The sequence below is a fragment of the Bos javanicus genome, chromosome 25 (assembly GCF_032452875.1).
Source record: "Bos javanicus breed banteng chromosome 25, ARS-OSU_banteng_1.0, whole genome shotgun sequence".
Classification (NCBI taxonomy): Eukaryota; Metazoa; Chordata; class Mammalia; order Artiodactyla; family Bovidae; genus Bos; species Bos javanicus.
The window spans coordinates 25,100,818-25,118,419 of record NC_083892.1 but is presented as its reverse complement, the minus strand read 5'-3'; the positions used below and the strand labels follow the sequence as shown (position 1 = coordinate 25,118,419).

General features: G+C 49.1%; 1 protein-coding gene across 3 annotated transcripts in view; it reads right to left on the bottom strand.

Annotated features, from left to right (window-relative positions):
• The window catches only part of KATNIP (katanin interacting protein), a 230,706-nt gene that overhangs the window by 159,630 nt on the left and 53,474 nt on the right, over window positions 1-17,602 (bottom strand). For all 3 annotated transcript variants that reach the window (XM_061401491.1, XM_061401490.1, XM_061401489.1), the window contains 2 exons: window positions 11,268-11,344; window positions 1,708-1,877 (listed from right to left, as the gene is read on the bottom strand). In XM_061401491.1, coding sequence (XP_061257475.1) covers window positions 1,708-1,877; window positions 11,268-11,344 — 247 coding nt within the window. The remainder of the gene's footprint in view (window positions 1-1,707; window positions 1,878-11,267; window positions 11,345-17,602) is intronic.

Below are 17,602 nucleotides of genomic sequence, written 5' to 3'. Positions count from 1 at the left end.
AGCATACTACTAGGGACCCAAATTCAGAAACTCCCATTATCTGCCCTTCCCTGAACCCTAGCAAGTCCTGCTTCTCCTAACCAGCAGGTCAGCCTAACTCTCCCCTGTGAAAGCTAGGAGAGTCCATCCCATTTCCCTCTTTGCCCTGGGGGCTAGGAAACTCATGCTAAACTCCAGGTTGAAATGCAGTGGCTCTCCTTGGGGAAGGTTTGGAGACACCACTTTCTCCTTTTATCCCCTTGTTGTATTCATTTTTATTGCCTGTTAACGGCTTGGGATCTTACATACCTATGAGCCAATGAGTTGGAACACAAATCAAGAATAGTATGCTACAGGGAACTCTGCTCAATGTTATGTGGCAGCCGGGATGGGAGGGGAGTTTGGGGGAGAATGCACACATGGATATGTATGGCTGAGTTCCTTTTGCTGTCCACCTGAGAGTATCACAACATTGTGAATCAGCTATACTCCAATATAAAGTAAAACGTTTTAAAAAAGATTATTGTGTGCTGGACACTTTAGACTTCTTATCATTCAGTCCTTCTGGGAAATCTGCAAGGTGGGCGTAATCACTCCCATTTTACTGAGGATCAGAGAGGACCCAATTGTCAGAGGTCTCAGAGCTAGAAAGGGGCAGAATAGGGTTTGAACCCAACCCAGCCTTGTTCCAAATCCTCTTCTCGTAAGTAAGTAGCACACTGGGCTCTCAGACAAAATGACAGTCTTGAAAGGCACTCTGGCACTCATTGGTCCCATGTTAAAGATGAGAAAAACAGAGGTGCGGTGAGACCAAACAGCTTCCCCGAAGCAACACGGCCAAACTGTGTCTGACTCCTGTGTGTGTGTGTGTGTGTGTGTGTGTGTGTGCGCACGCACACTCAGTCACTCAGTCACGTCCGACTGTTTGCGGCGCCATGGACTGTAGCCCACAAGGCTCCTCTGTTCATGGGATTTCGCCATTTCCTACTCCAGGGGCTCTTCCCTACCCAGGGGTCGAACCCGTGTCTCCTGCGTTGGCAGGCACTTCGCCACCTGGGAAGCCCCAGTCTGACTCCTACGTGCTGCCATTGCATTCATTCGTGCTAAGTCGCTTCAGTCGTGTCCGACTCTCTATGACCTCTTTATGGACTGTGGCCCACCAGCCTCCTCTGTCCGTGGGACTTGCCAACCACCACCAAATCATTCTGGGGGCCCGTATGGGGCCAGCTGCTGGATCGGGCATCTCCTATTCCACTTCCAGATTTTATTCCATGTATCCTTTTATTATAAGATACGTGAAATCCGATTAAAGTCTGTAGAGTATGGATTAACTGAATTCAGACCTGAACAGTGGAATCAATTATCACAGGGGTTAGGTACTGAAGTTAAGACACAGTGAGTGAAAAGCAGGTCTCACCAAAATTATCCTAGACCTTTCCTTAAACGACTGGTATGTGAGATCCAGGAAATGTTAAAAGCCAGGAATTGACTTCTCTGGTCTCCTTTGCCCTGTGGGAGTGGACGCCAAGACTAGTTTAAAAAGAAGTTAAAAAAAAAAAAAAGGATCTCTCTCTCTCTCTCTCTCTCTCTCATTTTCATGCTGTCTCTTTGTGGCCAAGTGGACAGAGTTAACTTGCACGGGCTCACTGGTTTCTGTGCGTGGGATGTGGCTCCATCGTCCCTCATTTGTCAGCAGAGCTGGTGCTGACCTGGCAGTACTGTGCTCACCATGAGTCCCCTCGGTGTGGGAGGCGCTTCTGGAAAAGTCGGAGTGGACGGCTTTCCGAGGGGACGTCTTCAGTTCAGAGTTGGCCCCGTTGACATAGACTGAGAAGCCCTGTTCCAGGTGCTCCAGCCTTAACTGCACGGGGTCCTTGGTTTTCAGATGCTTTAATATCCTGGAAGAGAAACGATCACCAGCGTCTCATCCGAGGAGCCTGAGCCACCGCCCACCCCCGTGTGGGGAGGGACCTGCCGCTCTGACAGGCAAGCGTTTCTAATCAGAGGCTGGGTGGCAGGCGCCCAGCTGTTCCTCTATAAACAGCCCTAAGAGGCCCATTACGCACATGGAGGAGCAGGGAGGGGGAGGCTCCACGGGCTCTGCTTTCATTCTGAGGCTCAAAGGTACTTCAGCCAAAACCCGGGTACCACCCTTGCCCCATGGTGGCACAGGGGCAAAAGCAGGTGTGTGCATGCTGCTGCACACGGCCTGGGTTTCCTGGGGTGAGCCCAATGTCACGCACCTCCCCTTGGTGGACAGCAGCACTTTGTTCCACGTGGAACAAAATGTGGTCTAAGCCTCTGTGAGAGATTTCACGGAACACATCCTCACATTAGAAAACAGCTGCCATCACGCCAGGCAGACTGATTTTTGGCTTCAAGACATAAATGTGTTCTCCAACACCCCTGATATCCCAAATGTCATCATTTTACATTCAGATGCAGTTTAAAAATATACCAGTGCAGGCTTTGTTCAAGATTAATGATGTGATGATCAAACCCTTTGCCTGAAAGGGGCTTGGCGTGAGCGTGGCCAGGTTCCTTGTTCATCTTTCTCCAGAGTCCAACCTCACACTTTGGCTTTGTCCTTTCCCCACTCCTGATGGTCCCTGCCATAGACAGTGCCCAATGCCCATTTCGGAATTGCTCCCATCTGACGTCAAACCCTTCAGAGCCTTTACAAATGCCTGCACACACTCCTACACCAACTAGATTTCTTTTCGCAGAAGGAGAAATACAAACAACCACGGTGGCAAAAAAAAAAATTAAAAAGTGGATCCTCTTCAGTGATTAAATAAGTTCTTACCAAAGCAGCAAAATGTAAATTTTTAAAAACAATAGTGGGATTTCCCTGATAGTCCACTGGATAAGGATCCGACTTCCAATGCAGGGAACACAGGTTTGATTCCTGGTCTAAGATCTCACATGCCACGGGACAACTAAGCCCACTGGCCACACAACGACTGAGCCTGTGTGCTCTAGAGTCTGCACACTACAACTAGAGCAGCCTGTCTGTTGCAACTATGCCCCGACACAACCCAGTAAAGAGATATTTTTAAATATAATAGTAATGGTAAAACCATAAAAGGTAGAAAGCCAAACTCTGTTCTAAACGCTTTGTGTGCAGTGTGGGCTTAGTCATGTCAGTCGTGTCTGACTCTTTGTGACCCCATGGACTTTTGTCTGCCAGGCGCCTCTGTCCATGGGATTCTCCAGGCATAAATACCGGAGTGGGTTGCCGTGCCCTTCTCCAAGGGGTCTTCCTGACCCAGGGATGGAATGAACCAGAATCTCTTACATCGCCTGCATTGGCAGGTGGGTTCTTTACCTCTAGCGCCACCTGGGAAGCCCCTCTAAATTAGAGCCAACTCCCATTGTTTGAGATAAGTTCTATAAAGTTGAGGCAAACACTGAATTTGTGAATACTGAACCACTGTTTCTAGGGCAAAATACAGGATTTGGTTCCTGTGAGCCTCTGGTCACAACGTGTTCATCAACTGATCAAAATAAAACCTTGCTTTATGTGTGTTTCCGTTTAAATGCACCTTATTTAATATATTGGGCTGCTCTTGTGGCTCAGCTGGTAAAAAAAAACTGCCTGCAATGCAGGAGACCTGGGTTCGATCCCTGGGTTGGAAAGATCCCCTGGAGAAGGGAAAGGTTACCCACTCCAGTATTTAATATATATTGATACTTAATACAGTATCACTGAACTCATGCCGGCAGCACTCCAACTCATGACTGAATGAAGCTTAACTAACACGTGTATTTTCTCCACAAGAGACATCATAGCCTTCTTGGGCTTAAGAATGTGGGACAGCTGCACTTAAACCTTATACCAGGGACCAGTTTAAACAGGGAAGTCACCGCTGAAAAACACAAAAATATAAAAAACAGGACACTAAGTAAAACAGAAAAAGGACACTTTACTGTATAAGGTAAGGGCTTCCCGGGCAGCACAGTGATAATTCACCTGCCAACGCAGAGATGCGGGAGATGTGGGTTTGATCCCTGGGTCAGGAAGATCCCCTGGAGGAAGAAATGACAACCCGTTCCCATATTCTTGCCTGGGAGATCCCATGGACAGAGGAGTCTGGTGGGCTACAGTCCGTGGGGTCACAGAGTCAGACGCTACTGAGCATGCACACACAGTATCCGATTGTTAAAAAGCACTGGAAGTGTGGATTCAGGGGCTACAAATATATTGTAGTGGGTGGATAAATCTGCAAATGTGGAATAAGGATTGACTGTATTAAGACTTTAATCTGTACAACAACCCTATGGGGTCATTAATTTTCTTAACCTCATTTAATAGATAAGGAAACTGGAGCACAGAGAGGTTAAGTAACTTGCCCGAGGTCACACAGCTAGTATGGCAGTGAGGCTGGGATGCAAATTGAAGCAGTGTGGCTCCAGAATCTTCGCCACAACAAAGACAACTTCAAGAGCTAGCAAGCTGAAACTGACAAGCTTAGACATGGCTGGAAACAGAACATGCGATGCACTTGGTCTTCGCTCAGTCAGCAAATAGTTTCTGATCAGGAACAATGGCCGGCATTCAGTCCTAACAAAACCACAAGAGCGACCGGAATGTCCCACACTAGGGTAGTGGAAAAGGAGATCTCTTGTAGCTATTATAATTATGAAGATTCTGTCGAAACATGGGGGATGTTTGTGATCTGTTCAGAGATGGGGGGAGAAGGCAGGATAAAAACAGTACCTAGCCGATAAGCGCAAAGTTGGAAAAAAGTGTGTTTGTGGGACCCAGACTGGAAGGTGATAAATGTGAAAATTAAATCAGCTGTTGAGGGAGGGTGGTGGCATTGTGGGTGATTTCTTTGTTTGCTTTTTTAAATGTTTCTTTGGCGGTTGATACATCCATCTTTTCGGCAATCGTGGCAGGAACATTCATTACAGACTGCTTATCTCTTGCCAGCCTCTGAAGCCTGGGAGATGCCTGATTGTTGGGCAACAGCATAAAACAGAAGGAAAACACAAGTAACTAAGAGACAGTTTCCAAACACGGCAGTAGCTGCGCTCTCTGGCGCAAACAATCAAAGGACGCAGTGGATACCAGTGATCCCCGGGGAGGGAGAGCAGGGAACCCAGGCCCTGCGAGACCCTGAGATGGTCGGCAGGTGCAAAAATCTGACCACCTGGCCAGGCAGCGCCTGCCTCAACTTCCTTTCAGAGACCACCTTTTCTCCTGATACTTCCTGACTGGTCACCGTGGCATCCTGCTACCCAAGCTCTGTGGCTGGTGCTCCACGTGGGTCTCTCTTTAAGCAGACTGATTTATGAAAATGTGGATTTATGAAACTGATAAACGAGGAGATAATTAGTCAGACTGTGAAAAGACTCACTAGAGGAACTCCTCTACTGCAGCTGAGTGCATCAGGAATACCCACGTGGCATCGAAGAAAAGTGGGTGTTTTTTTTTTTTAATGGATAGCCTACTTTGCATAAAAAACTGCCCTTGGTGTCCAGGATTCAGGAAAATCAGATTCAGTCCCCTGCCCTGATGGAGATGGAGCCTCCAGGCACTTGCTCAGGGGTCCCCAGCCTCTGGGACCTAACGCCTGATGATCTGAGGATAGAGCTGATGGAATGATAATAGAAATAAAGAGCACAATATGTGTAATGTGTTTGAACCACCCTGAGACCATCCCCCTCACCTGGCCCACGGAAAAATCATCTTCCACATAACCAGTCCCTGGTGCCAAAGTGGGTTTGGGACCACTGACTTATAGATTCTGTACGTTTCATGTCACGAGTCTCCCTGCCTCACACTGCAGTGTAGTATCTGCGTGCCTGTTCATTCTCCCTTCATGCCCCCCACCCCGGGTGTGGGGTCTGTACTGAGGGCAAGGAAAGGTGAGGAATACTCTCAGAACCTATTTCTGGAACTCAAGGTCTAGCAGGAGAGAGAAGGCATGGATGTGCATTCTAATCCAGCCCCCGGGTATCTAACCATGTCGCAGGCATCGTTTCTGCTTATCTCGTGATGACCTTCGGGGGCACTTGTGCAGAGAGCTCTTTTGTACAGAAGACGAAGTGGAAACACTGAGTTAGAGCACAGGGTGGCACAAGGGGCTGTGACGGGGGACGTGAGATGCTTGACATGGGTGGTCGGGGCACAAGCAGGGGTTCAGGTGAGGAGAGGACTTAGCTGAGCTCCAAGGGCAGGGAGCGCGTTGCTCACAGGTCTGCTCGTGACCAGGCTTATAACAGCTGTCTTGGTCTATAGGCGCCTTGCTGCTGTGTGACTGTGGGCTGGCCACGTGCCTCCTTTGGATCTCAGGAAACCCCAGGGTCAGCTGAGGGGCTCTCTAAGTGTCAGGCATCCAAGGATTATCTGGATGTCCGCTCACTTTTTTTAATTTCGCTGTGCCAGGTCTTAGTTGTGGCATGTGGAATCTAGTTCCCGAACCAGGGATCGAACCCAGGCCCCCTGCACTGGGAGTGCGGAGTCCCAGCCGCTACAACACCCAGAGAAGTCCCTCAGCTCACTTTCAAGAAGACATATTTATCACCAAAAAGATGACGATGATGATGGAGAACGCATACTTGGATGGGTGGGCTTACTGCAGACCCTCAAACACCTTGTCCTGCTCAATCCTTCACTGGCCCAGGAATTAAGATCCTGGCATTGGCCTGTTTTATAGATGTACTTGTCAAGGTCAGAGAGTCGAGGAAGTGGCTGGGATTTAAATTCTGGTCCATGAGGCTCCAGAGCTCATCTCCCTGCCACGTCATCCTGCCGTTTCTTGTCTCCTCACTAGGCATCACGCCACAGAGCTCCATACAAGGAGAGTGCAGAGGAGAAGCAGTGGCTCCCAGGCAGGGCTTTTTGGAGGCAGTGGCATTTGAATGAAGCCTTGAAGGATGGAGAGACAGGGGACAGTGGTGCAAGGAGCCTGCCGTTCCTCCTGGAACCTAGTGGCTCACAAGCTCCAGTATTTGTCCTCTAGGAAGTCACCAGCCCCCATCCGTGTGGGTGGAGGTGGCGTGGTGCAGAGGACCGAGCTCCGTGCTGGGGGCTCTGCCATTTCCCAGCTTTCATGGGCAAGTCCCTACACCTCCGGGGCCTGTCTCTTCTTCTGTAAAATGAGACCCAGGATGTCTAAGCTCATGAGGATGGAAGGGGATGCCAGATGAAGTTCCAGCTCAGAGATTGGTCTGTGCAAGACCCCCTCAGAGCTGGTTCTCCCCTTTCTTCCTTCTGCCTAAATCTTCTCATGGGGCAGTGGGTTTACCTCTCAACTGGGTACATTTTCCTGTAAGTTTCCCTCAAACAACCTTTTTTTTAAAAAAAAAAACAATACCATTGCTGGCTTCTTAGATCTTAGACCTGCCGCCCTCTAGCATGTATATTACAGCCCCGCTCGGCCGTTAGCTCTTGACTGTTCCTCCTGTCTCAGCCCTTTGATGATTTGGGCTGCTTTTTCATGGGTCCTGTTAGGCATGATTACATCTTTCATGAGGACGCCGAGTGAGCAGAATCACTAAGCATCCTCTGGGCGAGGGTTGTGCGCGGGTCAACAAGAGCTGCCGCATCCCCCCACCCTCCCTGGTCCTCTCCCGGAGCTCACGGTCACTCTCTGCCCCTTCTGGCCCAGTCCTGGGTAGCCTTGTGCTCACCTGGAGGGAGTTCCTCGAAGGCCAGGGCTGTGTGCCAGACACCTGTCCTTTTCACCTGTCCAGTCACTCGCCCCCGTCTTCCAAACACAGCTCAGATTCCCCTTGAGAACTGCCCCCTTCCTCCCCTTACTCCACCTGGTTTGAGCGAGACTCACACCCTTGCCCAGCTTCATGGGGTGGCCCAGGAGGGGCCAGGCAGACTCTGCCACCCCACCAGGCTCAGGGCGGTGGTTGGCTCATGGATGGAAACTCAGGACTTTTGAGTGAGGATGGGCTGGAACTATTAAGAAAGATGTGTTTTCTTCCTCTAGAGGTAGGATGTCAGTGGGTTTCCGGGGACTGCCTTGGCCTCTCTGAGGGAGGTACCTTTGTGAGGTGGTTCCAAGGTGAGAAAACAGAACTGAGAGATGGAGAGTGACTGATTGCAGTGACCCACTTTGAGTACCTGGATCCAACTATGCCTGAAGCCCGAATATCATCCCAGATTTGTTTATTTTGCAAGGCAATAAGTTTCACTGTTTAAAGTCATTTACTCTGGGTTCCTGTCCCTTAGAGCAGAGGAGCACTGACTAAGGCTGCCTGTGTCTCCCTCATTGCAATGTTCTCCTTAGTACTAGTGGCAGGTACTGAGAAGGTACTCAGTGGAATCCTGCTGAAAGAATAAAAGAAAAACCTGATCAGCATTTTGTGGGTAGCTGTGTTCCAAACAGGTCTCTAAGAACTCAGCCCAGTGATTACACACCCTCTTCTTGGGTCACAGGCAACCCAGTATGCAGACTGGGTTTTCACCTCCTTCTGTGCCCAATATGAAGTTCAGAGGCTAGGATTTCCCTGGTGGTCCAGTAGTCACAATTTCACCTTCCAATGCAGGGGGTGAGGGTTTGATCACTGGTTGAAGAGTTAAGATCCCACATGCCTTGTGGTCAAAAAACCAAAACAAAAAGCAGAAGCAGCATTGTAACAAATTCAGTAAAGACTTTAAAAATGGTCCACGTAGAAAAAAAAAAGTTTTAAAAAGGCTCAGCGGCTGGTTTTCAACCTAGTCGTTTTTTAAATTGGTGTATAATTGCTTTACAATGTTGTCTGAGTTTCTCCTGTGCTGCAAAGTGAATCAGCTATATGTGTACGTATCTATATGTATAGATCTATATACACGTGTATATGTACCCTCCCTCTTGAACCTCCTTCCCACTCTACCCAGTCTTATAAGTAGATTTCCAACTCAATTTCAGTTTACCCCTACAAAACCCCTCCATAGTGAACTTAGAGCCACTGGCAACCCTGGCAGATTTCTCTCCCCTGGATTACTGATGACAGCGTCAAACAAAACGTAAATAAGAAAGTACGGAGACTTTGCTGGTGGTCCAGTGGTTAGGACTCTGTATTTCCACCACAGGAGGCGCAGATTCAATCCCTGGTCTGGGAACTAAGATCCCACATGCTGCATGGCACGGCTGAAAAAGAAAAAAAATGTAGGGCCCAGCTCCACCACTTCCTGGGTGCATGACACTGGGCAAATGCTTGCTGTCCTGGTCTCCACTTCCTCATCTGTAAAACTGGTGAAATAACTGCCTTATTGGGCAGTGTGTGGATAAAACGAGAGGATGGGGGCAAGCTGCCTGCCACACAGCTGGCACTTCAGCAAAGGTGCCTCTTCAGGCTTGATCTGAGGCCAGCTCCAGGGCACTCCCACTCTGCATATGTCTCCATTTGGAGGCGTTTCTAGCTTTACCTTCTAATTCCCTGTCATCAAGCCAGCTCCCTCTCGGTGACAAACTCATCTCCCAAATCTTATGGCAGCTTCATTCTGACATATTTTTTAATTGCCTTTGTGCTGCGACCTCCTCTCTAGCTCTTCTCAGCTATGCTATTGGCCGGCGCCTCTTTGATCACACACGTATTGATCCCTCGATTAATGAGAAGCCATTTGCTCATGAGGAACTATGACACTCTCCTCCCAGACAAGTCACATGTATACGATTCAATGATCACCCAGGTGTTCGGTGGCACCATCCAGCCTGCCAGAAACTGAATAAAAACATTCTGTGCCCCGGCATTAAGGATGATAAAAACCCACATTGGTCTAATCAGCGCAAGCCTGGGTTTGAGGTTGCCCCTGGGACGGAGGGAGATGAGCACAGAGCAGCTGGGCACATGGGATGTTGCCTGGCATTTCTGGCTGGTCTTGGAGAGTTTATCTATTCAAAGGTGCTCTACTGGGGGCAGGATTGCCTTGCTTGCAGGCATCTGGAATGGGGGCAGGTCTCGTCGTCATAGATACTGGAGGTCTTAGTGACATTTAGTAAGAGGACAGGTAGGCAGGGACGCTAAACTCCTACAACACATGGGGCAATCCTGTACATTAAAAGCTCTCCCCGTGCAACACGCCTCCAGGGCCCCAGGTGACAAGTACTCGGAATCCAGCCCACCAGACAAGGGCTGAATTCATATTCAGAATAACAACCCCCAGACTCTTGCCTACAAGACCCCAAGCACAGCCAGCCCCAAAGCACAAAGTCCCAAATAAGTTCCCCTGTCCTTCCCGCTCCTGCAGATCTGGGGGGTGTGGAGCTGTAGTATCCTTCTGTCTGTCTTGCGCTTTGATTTGAATTCATTACCAACATCTTGTAGGGGTTTCCAGGTGGTGCTAGGGGTAAAGAATCTGCCTGCCAATGCAAGAGACCCAAGAGATGCAGGTTCGATCCCTGGGTCAGGAAGATCCCCTGGAGGGGGCATGGCAACCCACTCCATTTTTCTTGCCTGGAGAATCCCATGGACAGGGGAGCCTGGCAGTCTACAATCCATAGGGTCGCAAAGAGCTGGACACAACTGAAGCTTCTTAGCATGTACACACCAACATTTTAAAACTCAGGATATTTCACCACACAAGTCCAGATTTTCAGTGTCTCCTGTCTCCTTGGAGGATATGAACCCCTGGGCCCGTGAGAGTTCCAGGCACCCACTGTCCCCACCGAGCTAGCTTCACTCACTGCCTGACCCCTCCTAGCATCTAAGTTTGCAAACCCAGCTTTCCCCAAGGTTCCAGGGCCTGAAGACAAACCACAATGAACTGCAGGTGAACTTGCATAGCCTTGCAAAGGCCTGGAGAACATAATACTCTCCAGCCAGACCACAAGCTTTGACCTCAGTACACATGGCATCGGGCTGCAGGTTTTTTATGAGAACCGGCACTCCAGAGTCAAATCAGGACTGACAGCTTTAAACGACATTGACCAACTTCAAACACAAGTGTAAAAGGACTCTCCCTTTACATAACAAGGCATGATTATAGGCTCAGATTTCCAGGGACCTTCAAAGCCTGTGAGATCACAGGCTAGGTTATTCACACACCGGCCCTGCCAAATTCTAGCTTTTCTTAACAAACCCAGCTTCTCCCAGAACGGAGGCACGGAGACGAGAAGCGGGCCCCACACGTCCGACGGTTTGCTACAGCTCAATCGAAAGATGCGATTAAATCAATGAATGGAGAAATAGGAACTGGGATGGCAGATATTATTCCAAGCCTCTGCGTGGAGGGCGACTGCAGCCCGTTCCGATGTGAAACCGAGCCTGCACGCTGTTAATAACTCTAAATAGGCTTTTGATTTGGTTAATATCAGGGCTGCTGTCGGGCGGCTGCATCTTACCGGTTCCTCTGCTGGAGCAATATTAAATACTCATCGTGCTTCTCATCAAAGTCTGTCACCATGTCCTTAGTGTAACCCTGAAATGAAGAAACAGAGCGGTGTGATGTCGGAATGTAGGGGAGCGTTTACTGAGGCCCAGGTACAGCACACGCCCCACGGGAGGCCGAGAGGCAGAGGCTGACCTTGACGAAGGCCCCGCTCCCTGGGCGCATCACCCTGGCGACCCAGAGCCCCAGAGACTGTCTGACGGCCCAGTGGATCTAGAACATACGCAACTAACAGTCTACGAAAAGGAGAAGGGTGATTTGATTCCCCAGCCTCACTGTTCATTCCTCCCATGCCCTAATAAAATCAAGGACTCTGAGAAGATTTGGGCTTTACTGTTTTCTCCATGCTCGTGATTTGGTGATCTCTATTGCCCTAACCAGATGGAACCCAAATCAGTTGTTTGAGAGAGAAATCTCATTTTTTTTTTTCTTGCCACTGTGAAAGAAATGCATGCTTATTATAAACAACTCAGTCATTACAAAAATATACGATACAGAGAGTGAAGATTCCTTTGAAGCAGATGTTCGTGGTTTTCTGCTTCCCCTTCTGGTCACAGAACTCTGGATTTCTTTGGGGGAACTGTTCAGTCCCTTTTCCCAGTTCGCTGGCTTCCTTAGATGCCCTTGAAAGTTCCTTTGGTCTGCGCTCGGGTCACATACCTTGACCTTGGTCTCGCCCATCAACACAGTACTTCCCCTGGCCGCAAGGATCCACTGGTCAGGGGATGAGCCTCAGCCTGAGCCTGGCCCTTGAAAGTCAGCCCAAGGACTTTACTGATACTCCTGGGGAAAAGCTACTCTCTTTCCACTCAGGTGCTAAGGTAACGAGATGCAGGCTTGGCAATGCCTGAGAACGAAGTCAAGAAAGAAGATAGCAGATCCCAGCGATGCAAAGACCGAGAGTCCTAATGACATAATTTGAGCCCCTGGATCCACCCGTGCCTGAAGAAGTGTCTGGACAACTTAGCTATGACCCTAACGTTATTTTGTTTCAACTGAGTTTCTGTCATTTGCAGCCAATAGAATTATATAAGTCGTTACCATGGCCTGATCATTAGAGATAAAGATTATCTCTATTAAAGATTTTTACAGCCCTATGGGGGGGATAGTAAATGTATAATAAACTATAAATATTAAAAGTGACATACGGACCTCCCTAGTGGTGAGGTGGATAAGAATCTGCCTGGTGATACAGGGGTCACGGGTTCAATCCCTGGTCTGGGAAGAGTTCACATGTCCAGGAGTAACCAAGCCCGTGTGCCACAGACCCTGAAGCCCATAAACCTAGAGCCTGTGCTCCGCAACAAGAGAAGCCACCGCAGGGAGAAGCTCGTACACCCCAGCCAAGAGCAGCCCCCATTCGAGGGAACTAGAGAAATCCCACAAGCAGCAACGAAGACCGTGCGCAGCCAAAAACAAATGAATGCAGCGACATACGTAACACCAGTAAAACCTCCACTCTGATTCGATACATATTCCACTAGATGCTTTTCTTTGCTTGTAACATACATATATCCATATTTATAAACACACACACACATTCTTTTAAACGAAAGTAGGGTCATACTGTAAACAATGCTTTGCCATCTTCTATGCTTCTTAACTAACTTAACTTCTTAACTAAAGAGACAGTGTAGGCTTCATTCTAGCCACAAGTCAGACGGATTAAATGTTAAATGGCAAGTGAGACGCTTGTAATAGAAACACAATTTGTGTGAAAATCCTAACGATTATCATGGGGAGAAGAAAAAAAAAGAGAATTTCCATCATTCTCTTCTAAGCTTCTCAAAATCTGCCTTGCACCCCATTAATCTACCAGAACTCTTCCCAAGGGTGACCCATAACCTCCTTAAGCAAATATGATAGCTCTTTCCAACTTCATCCTTTTCCATTGATCCGGGGCCACGGGGAGCTGTTCCCACCCATCCGTTCCTCAAGTTCTCCCCCTCTAGCTTCCGAGGTTCTGAACGAGGCTCCTCCCCTCCCACACCTTCTCTGGCTGCCCTTCTTCCTTGGCCTTGGGCATGGATGGTCGCTGTCTCTCTCCATCTCAGCTGTCTGTGCCTTTCTCCCTCTGCCTTCCCGTCTCCTTCTGATTCCAAGGAAACGGGTCCCTGCCAGTCCAGCGCTGACAGCCCAGCCCCCTTCTCACTCCTTTTCCTGCAGGAAGGACCCTAGGCTGTGGCCGTCTGCTTCCTTCTTTCCCTGTTGCCCCCACTTTTCCTCTCAGGCTCCCCTCTCTCTGAGCCACCTGGGGAGAGGATGCTGGATTCCCGTCTTTTCTTTCACCCTGAGTCTCTGAAGCCTCCGAGTTTTCCTGGGGTTTTTCGGGCTAGCTAATCTGGCCAATCAGGAACTAAAGAATAATAAGAAAGGATGATACTCTGAAATCATAAGAAATTTAAACAAACTAGCAATAGGTGTTCCTATTCCTATTTCCCTGGCTTCCTGAGAAGCCCAGAGACTTTCCTTGGTCCTCCCTGGACTGAGTCCTGCCTCATTTTGACTGTGAGGAAAGCACCGTGACCTCAGGAGAGCTGGTAGGTTGCAGGATATGGGGTCTGGAGAGGATTCTCAGTTCCTTTTTCAGAACAACGTGTGTACGAGGCAGACAGTTGACGCAGCATTTCCATATACATGATTCTCCTTTGATCTTCGCGGCAACCCTTGAAGTGGTTATTACCACCCCATTTAAGATACAAGGAAATCCATCCCATGTGCCTTCCAGAAACATGGATCCTACTCCATGGTAATTTACATAACTATCCTGAGAAATTAAAATGGCCACTGATATATTATGGTACGGAATGAAATATTCAATGACATTTTTAGGTGAAATATGAGACTTCAAAGAGATCGCAGCTCGGGGTGGGCTGCCCTGGGTTTTCACCTCCGGGAATACATTTATTCGCCTCTGCCAGGAGGGAGATGTCATTGGAAAGATTTGAAGAGCTCAGGCACAGAGCCAGCAAAACTTCTCATCAACCCCATGTTTCTCAAATGCTGATGCGTGTGTAAATAACCTGAGACTGTGTGGAAAGCGAGGCTCTGATTCAGGAGCCCAAGCTGACACCTGTAACAAGCTCCCAGGCAATGCCCATGGGCCACACTTTGCCAGCGAGGCCCTGGACCAGCCCTGTTTACTCCTCATTACTCACAATATGCCCACCTCTAATCAGGTCAGCATTGAACTTGAGCTGTGAAGAATGTGAGCTTTGGAGTCCCGTGTGGGTTGCACGCTCAGTCGCTAACTTGAGCCCAACTCTTTGCGACTTTATGGACTGTAGCCTGCCAGGCTCCTCCGTCCCTGGGATTTCCTAGGCAAGAATACTGGAGGGGGTTGCCATTCCCCTCTCCAGGGGATTTTCCTGATCCAGGGATCAAACCCACATCTCTTACGCCTCCTACATTGCCAGGTGGGTTCTTTACCAGTCGCGTCACCTGGGAGACACAGCTTCAAGTCACAACAGTGCTACTTGTTTCTGTCAAATGGAGGTAACAATAGCACCTGTCTGGTTGGATCTGTCTTTCCCTCATAGGCTTCCCTGGTGACTCAGTGGTCAAAAAAAAAAAAAAAAAATCCACCTGCCAGTGTAGGAGACACAGGGTCCATCCCTGATCTGGGAAGATCCACTGGAGAAGGGAATGGCTACCCACTCCAATATGCTTGCCTGGGAAATCCCATGGACAGAGGAGCCTGGCGGGCTACAGTGCATGGGGTCACAGACACGAATTAGTGATTAAACAGCAACAACAACTCAGGATCGAAGGTGAGTTGGATGCAATAACAATAAGAAGGCCGCAGCATGGAATCTGGCACCTGGGTAGTTCTCAGTATTTAAATAGTACTATCTTAGCCCCGCCCCACCCCACCCAGCTCACTGCTGTCCTGATGCCCTAATTATTCGATTCCCTTCCCCTTGCGGCTCCCCCCAGATCCTCTCCAAGGCCCAGCTCAGCTCCCCAAGTCTCCATGGAGGCTTCCTCTGCCATTCTCACCCCCCTCTCACTTCAGCTCAGTTTGAAACCCTGCAATTAGTATTAAGTTACACACAATACAGGGTGAAATCGTATATAATTAAGTGCTACGTTGTAAGCCTTTAACTATATCTATTGCTCACTCATTATCTGGGGATTTGGAGACCTGGAGGGGAGCCCTGAACTCTGCTACTTACCTTCTCTGAGCCTCTGTTTCCTTGTCTGTAAAAAGGGGATGTTAATAAGGTCTACCTTGCAGATCTACTCTAAGAATAAAAGTGGAAATCATTAAGGATCCTTTTCTTTCTTCTTATTACTGATTCCTTAGCTGGATTATAAATTTCTGGAATGTAGAACTGTGCGGAAGTGGGGGAACCAACCATCATGTGGGAAGCCTGGAGCCCTGGGCCCCAGTCTCAGCTTCCACATTGTCCAGCTCCGTGATGGTAACCGCTGAGGATGACCAGTGCCCACCAGTTAACTCTCACCCTGGTCAGATGCCAGACACCTCTCTTCCTGGCACGGCATATTTCACTTTGCTGAGGCTTTATTTCTCAGGCTATAGAACGTGGAATGTGAGAGTGAGTGAGTATTAATTAATATTTAAGCCTTCCCCCTGGAGTAGGAAATGGCAACCCACTCCAGTACTCTTGCCTGGAAAATCCCATGGACAGAGAACCCTGGCTGGCTGCAGCCCATGAATTGGCAGAGAATCGGACATGACTGAGCACGCACACACATCAGACATCCTACAAACACAGCAGAACCTTGTAAAGTACCAAGTTTATCATCATCATCTTTTAGCAAATGTTGATCAAGTGTTTACTGTGTGGCTGTTACCTATGCAATGAGGATTTAACAAAAACTTCAACCCAGTGGGTAGTCAGATCCCAGCTTGTCTGCACCCAACCCTCAGTCAGGGGCTGATCCTTACAACTCCACCTCGCATTCCGGTTCTGAGGGATGTGAATGGCAGCCCCTGCTGTCATGCGCTCAGTCAAGCAACACACTGGCCAGGGGTCTATAATTTAGGGAATGGCCCGCAGTGGGGTCTGGGGACACCCATTCAGTTGAATGCATAAGGGTATTTTTCTAGGAAGAGAGTCCATCATTTTCATCAGATTCCCAAGGGCATCTGAGGCCACAGAAAGGAGACAATTGATTATGCTGTGCTGTGAATAGTGGCTCAGTCGTGTCCGACTCTTTGCGACCCTGTGGACTGTAACCTGCCGGGCTGCTCTGTCCATGGGATTCTCCAGACCATAATCCTGGAGTTGCCATGCCTTCCTCCAGGGTTTCTTCCCAACCGAGAAATTGAACAGCAGTCTCCAGCATTGCAGGCAGATTCTTTACCAGCTGAGTTACCAGGGAAGCCCCAAGGGATTATAACAAAAGTGTATCAAATGTGATGCCAGGGATCTGAAGGAGGGGCCTGGGGAGGCTTCTGAGGGCATGGCCAGGCTCAAATCCTTGGGAGTCATCCTGAGAGCCTCACTTACTCACTCACTCACTTTCCCACTCCAGGTCCAATCCATCAGCATCATGTGAAAAATACCACTTATTCCCTAATCTGACCACTTCTCCCCACCTCCTTGCTACCGCGCCGGTTCAGGACTCCTCACTGTCCTCCCCCTCCTGCCCTCCCCGCTGCCGTCCATCCTCCCTGCGACAGCCCGGGAGTCCTGATGAAAGGGAAGCCGAATCATTTCACTTCTCTACTCTGGACTCTGCGGGGATTCCCAGCGGCCACCAGGCCCCGCCCACTGGGCCTCCACCCACGTCTCTGACCACCTCATCACTCCGGTACCCGAAACACCCAGCCTGTGCCCACCCACCCAGGGGCCTTTGACTCACCATCCTTCCCCAGGGTAAATACCCAGATTCCTCATCTCCTTCAAGGCTGGTCTCAGATCTTACCTTCTTGGCGACGTCCTCCCCAGGCATCCTACTTAAAATTCCAGGGACTTTCCTGGTGGCCCAGTGATTAAAAAGCCGAGCTTCCAATCCAGGGAATGTGGGTTCAGTCTCTGGTTGGGGAACTAAGATTCCACACGCCACAAGGACTGGGCCCGGGTGTCACAACTAAAGAGTCTGTGAGCCACAACAAAGATCAACCAAACCCCAATGCAGGAAAAAACAAATATTTTTAAAAATTACAAGCCATGTATACACACACACTCACACACACACATACTCCCAAACCCTCACTAATATAAACTCTCCTTGATCTTAGTCATCATGCCTCTTATTACTGGGCCATTCCCCCTGCACTTCTCCATGAAGGCAGAGACTGTTTTGATCGCTTTGTGT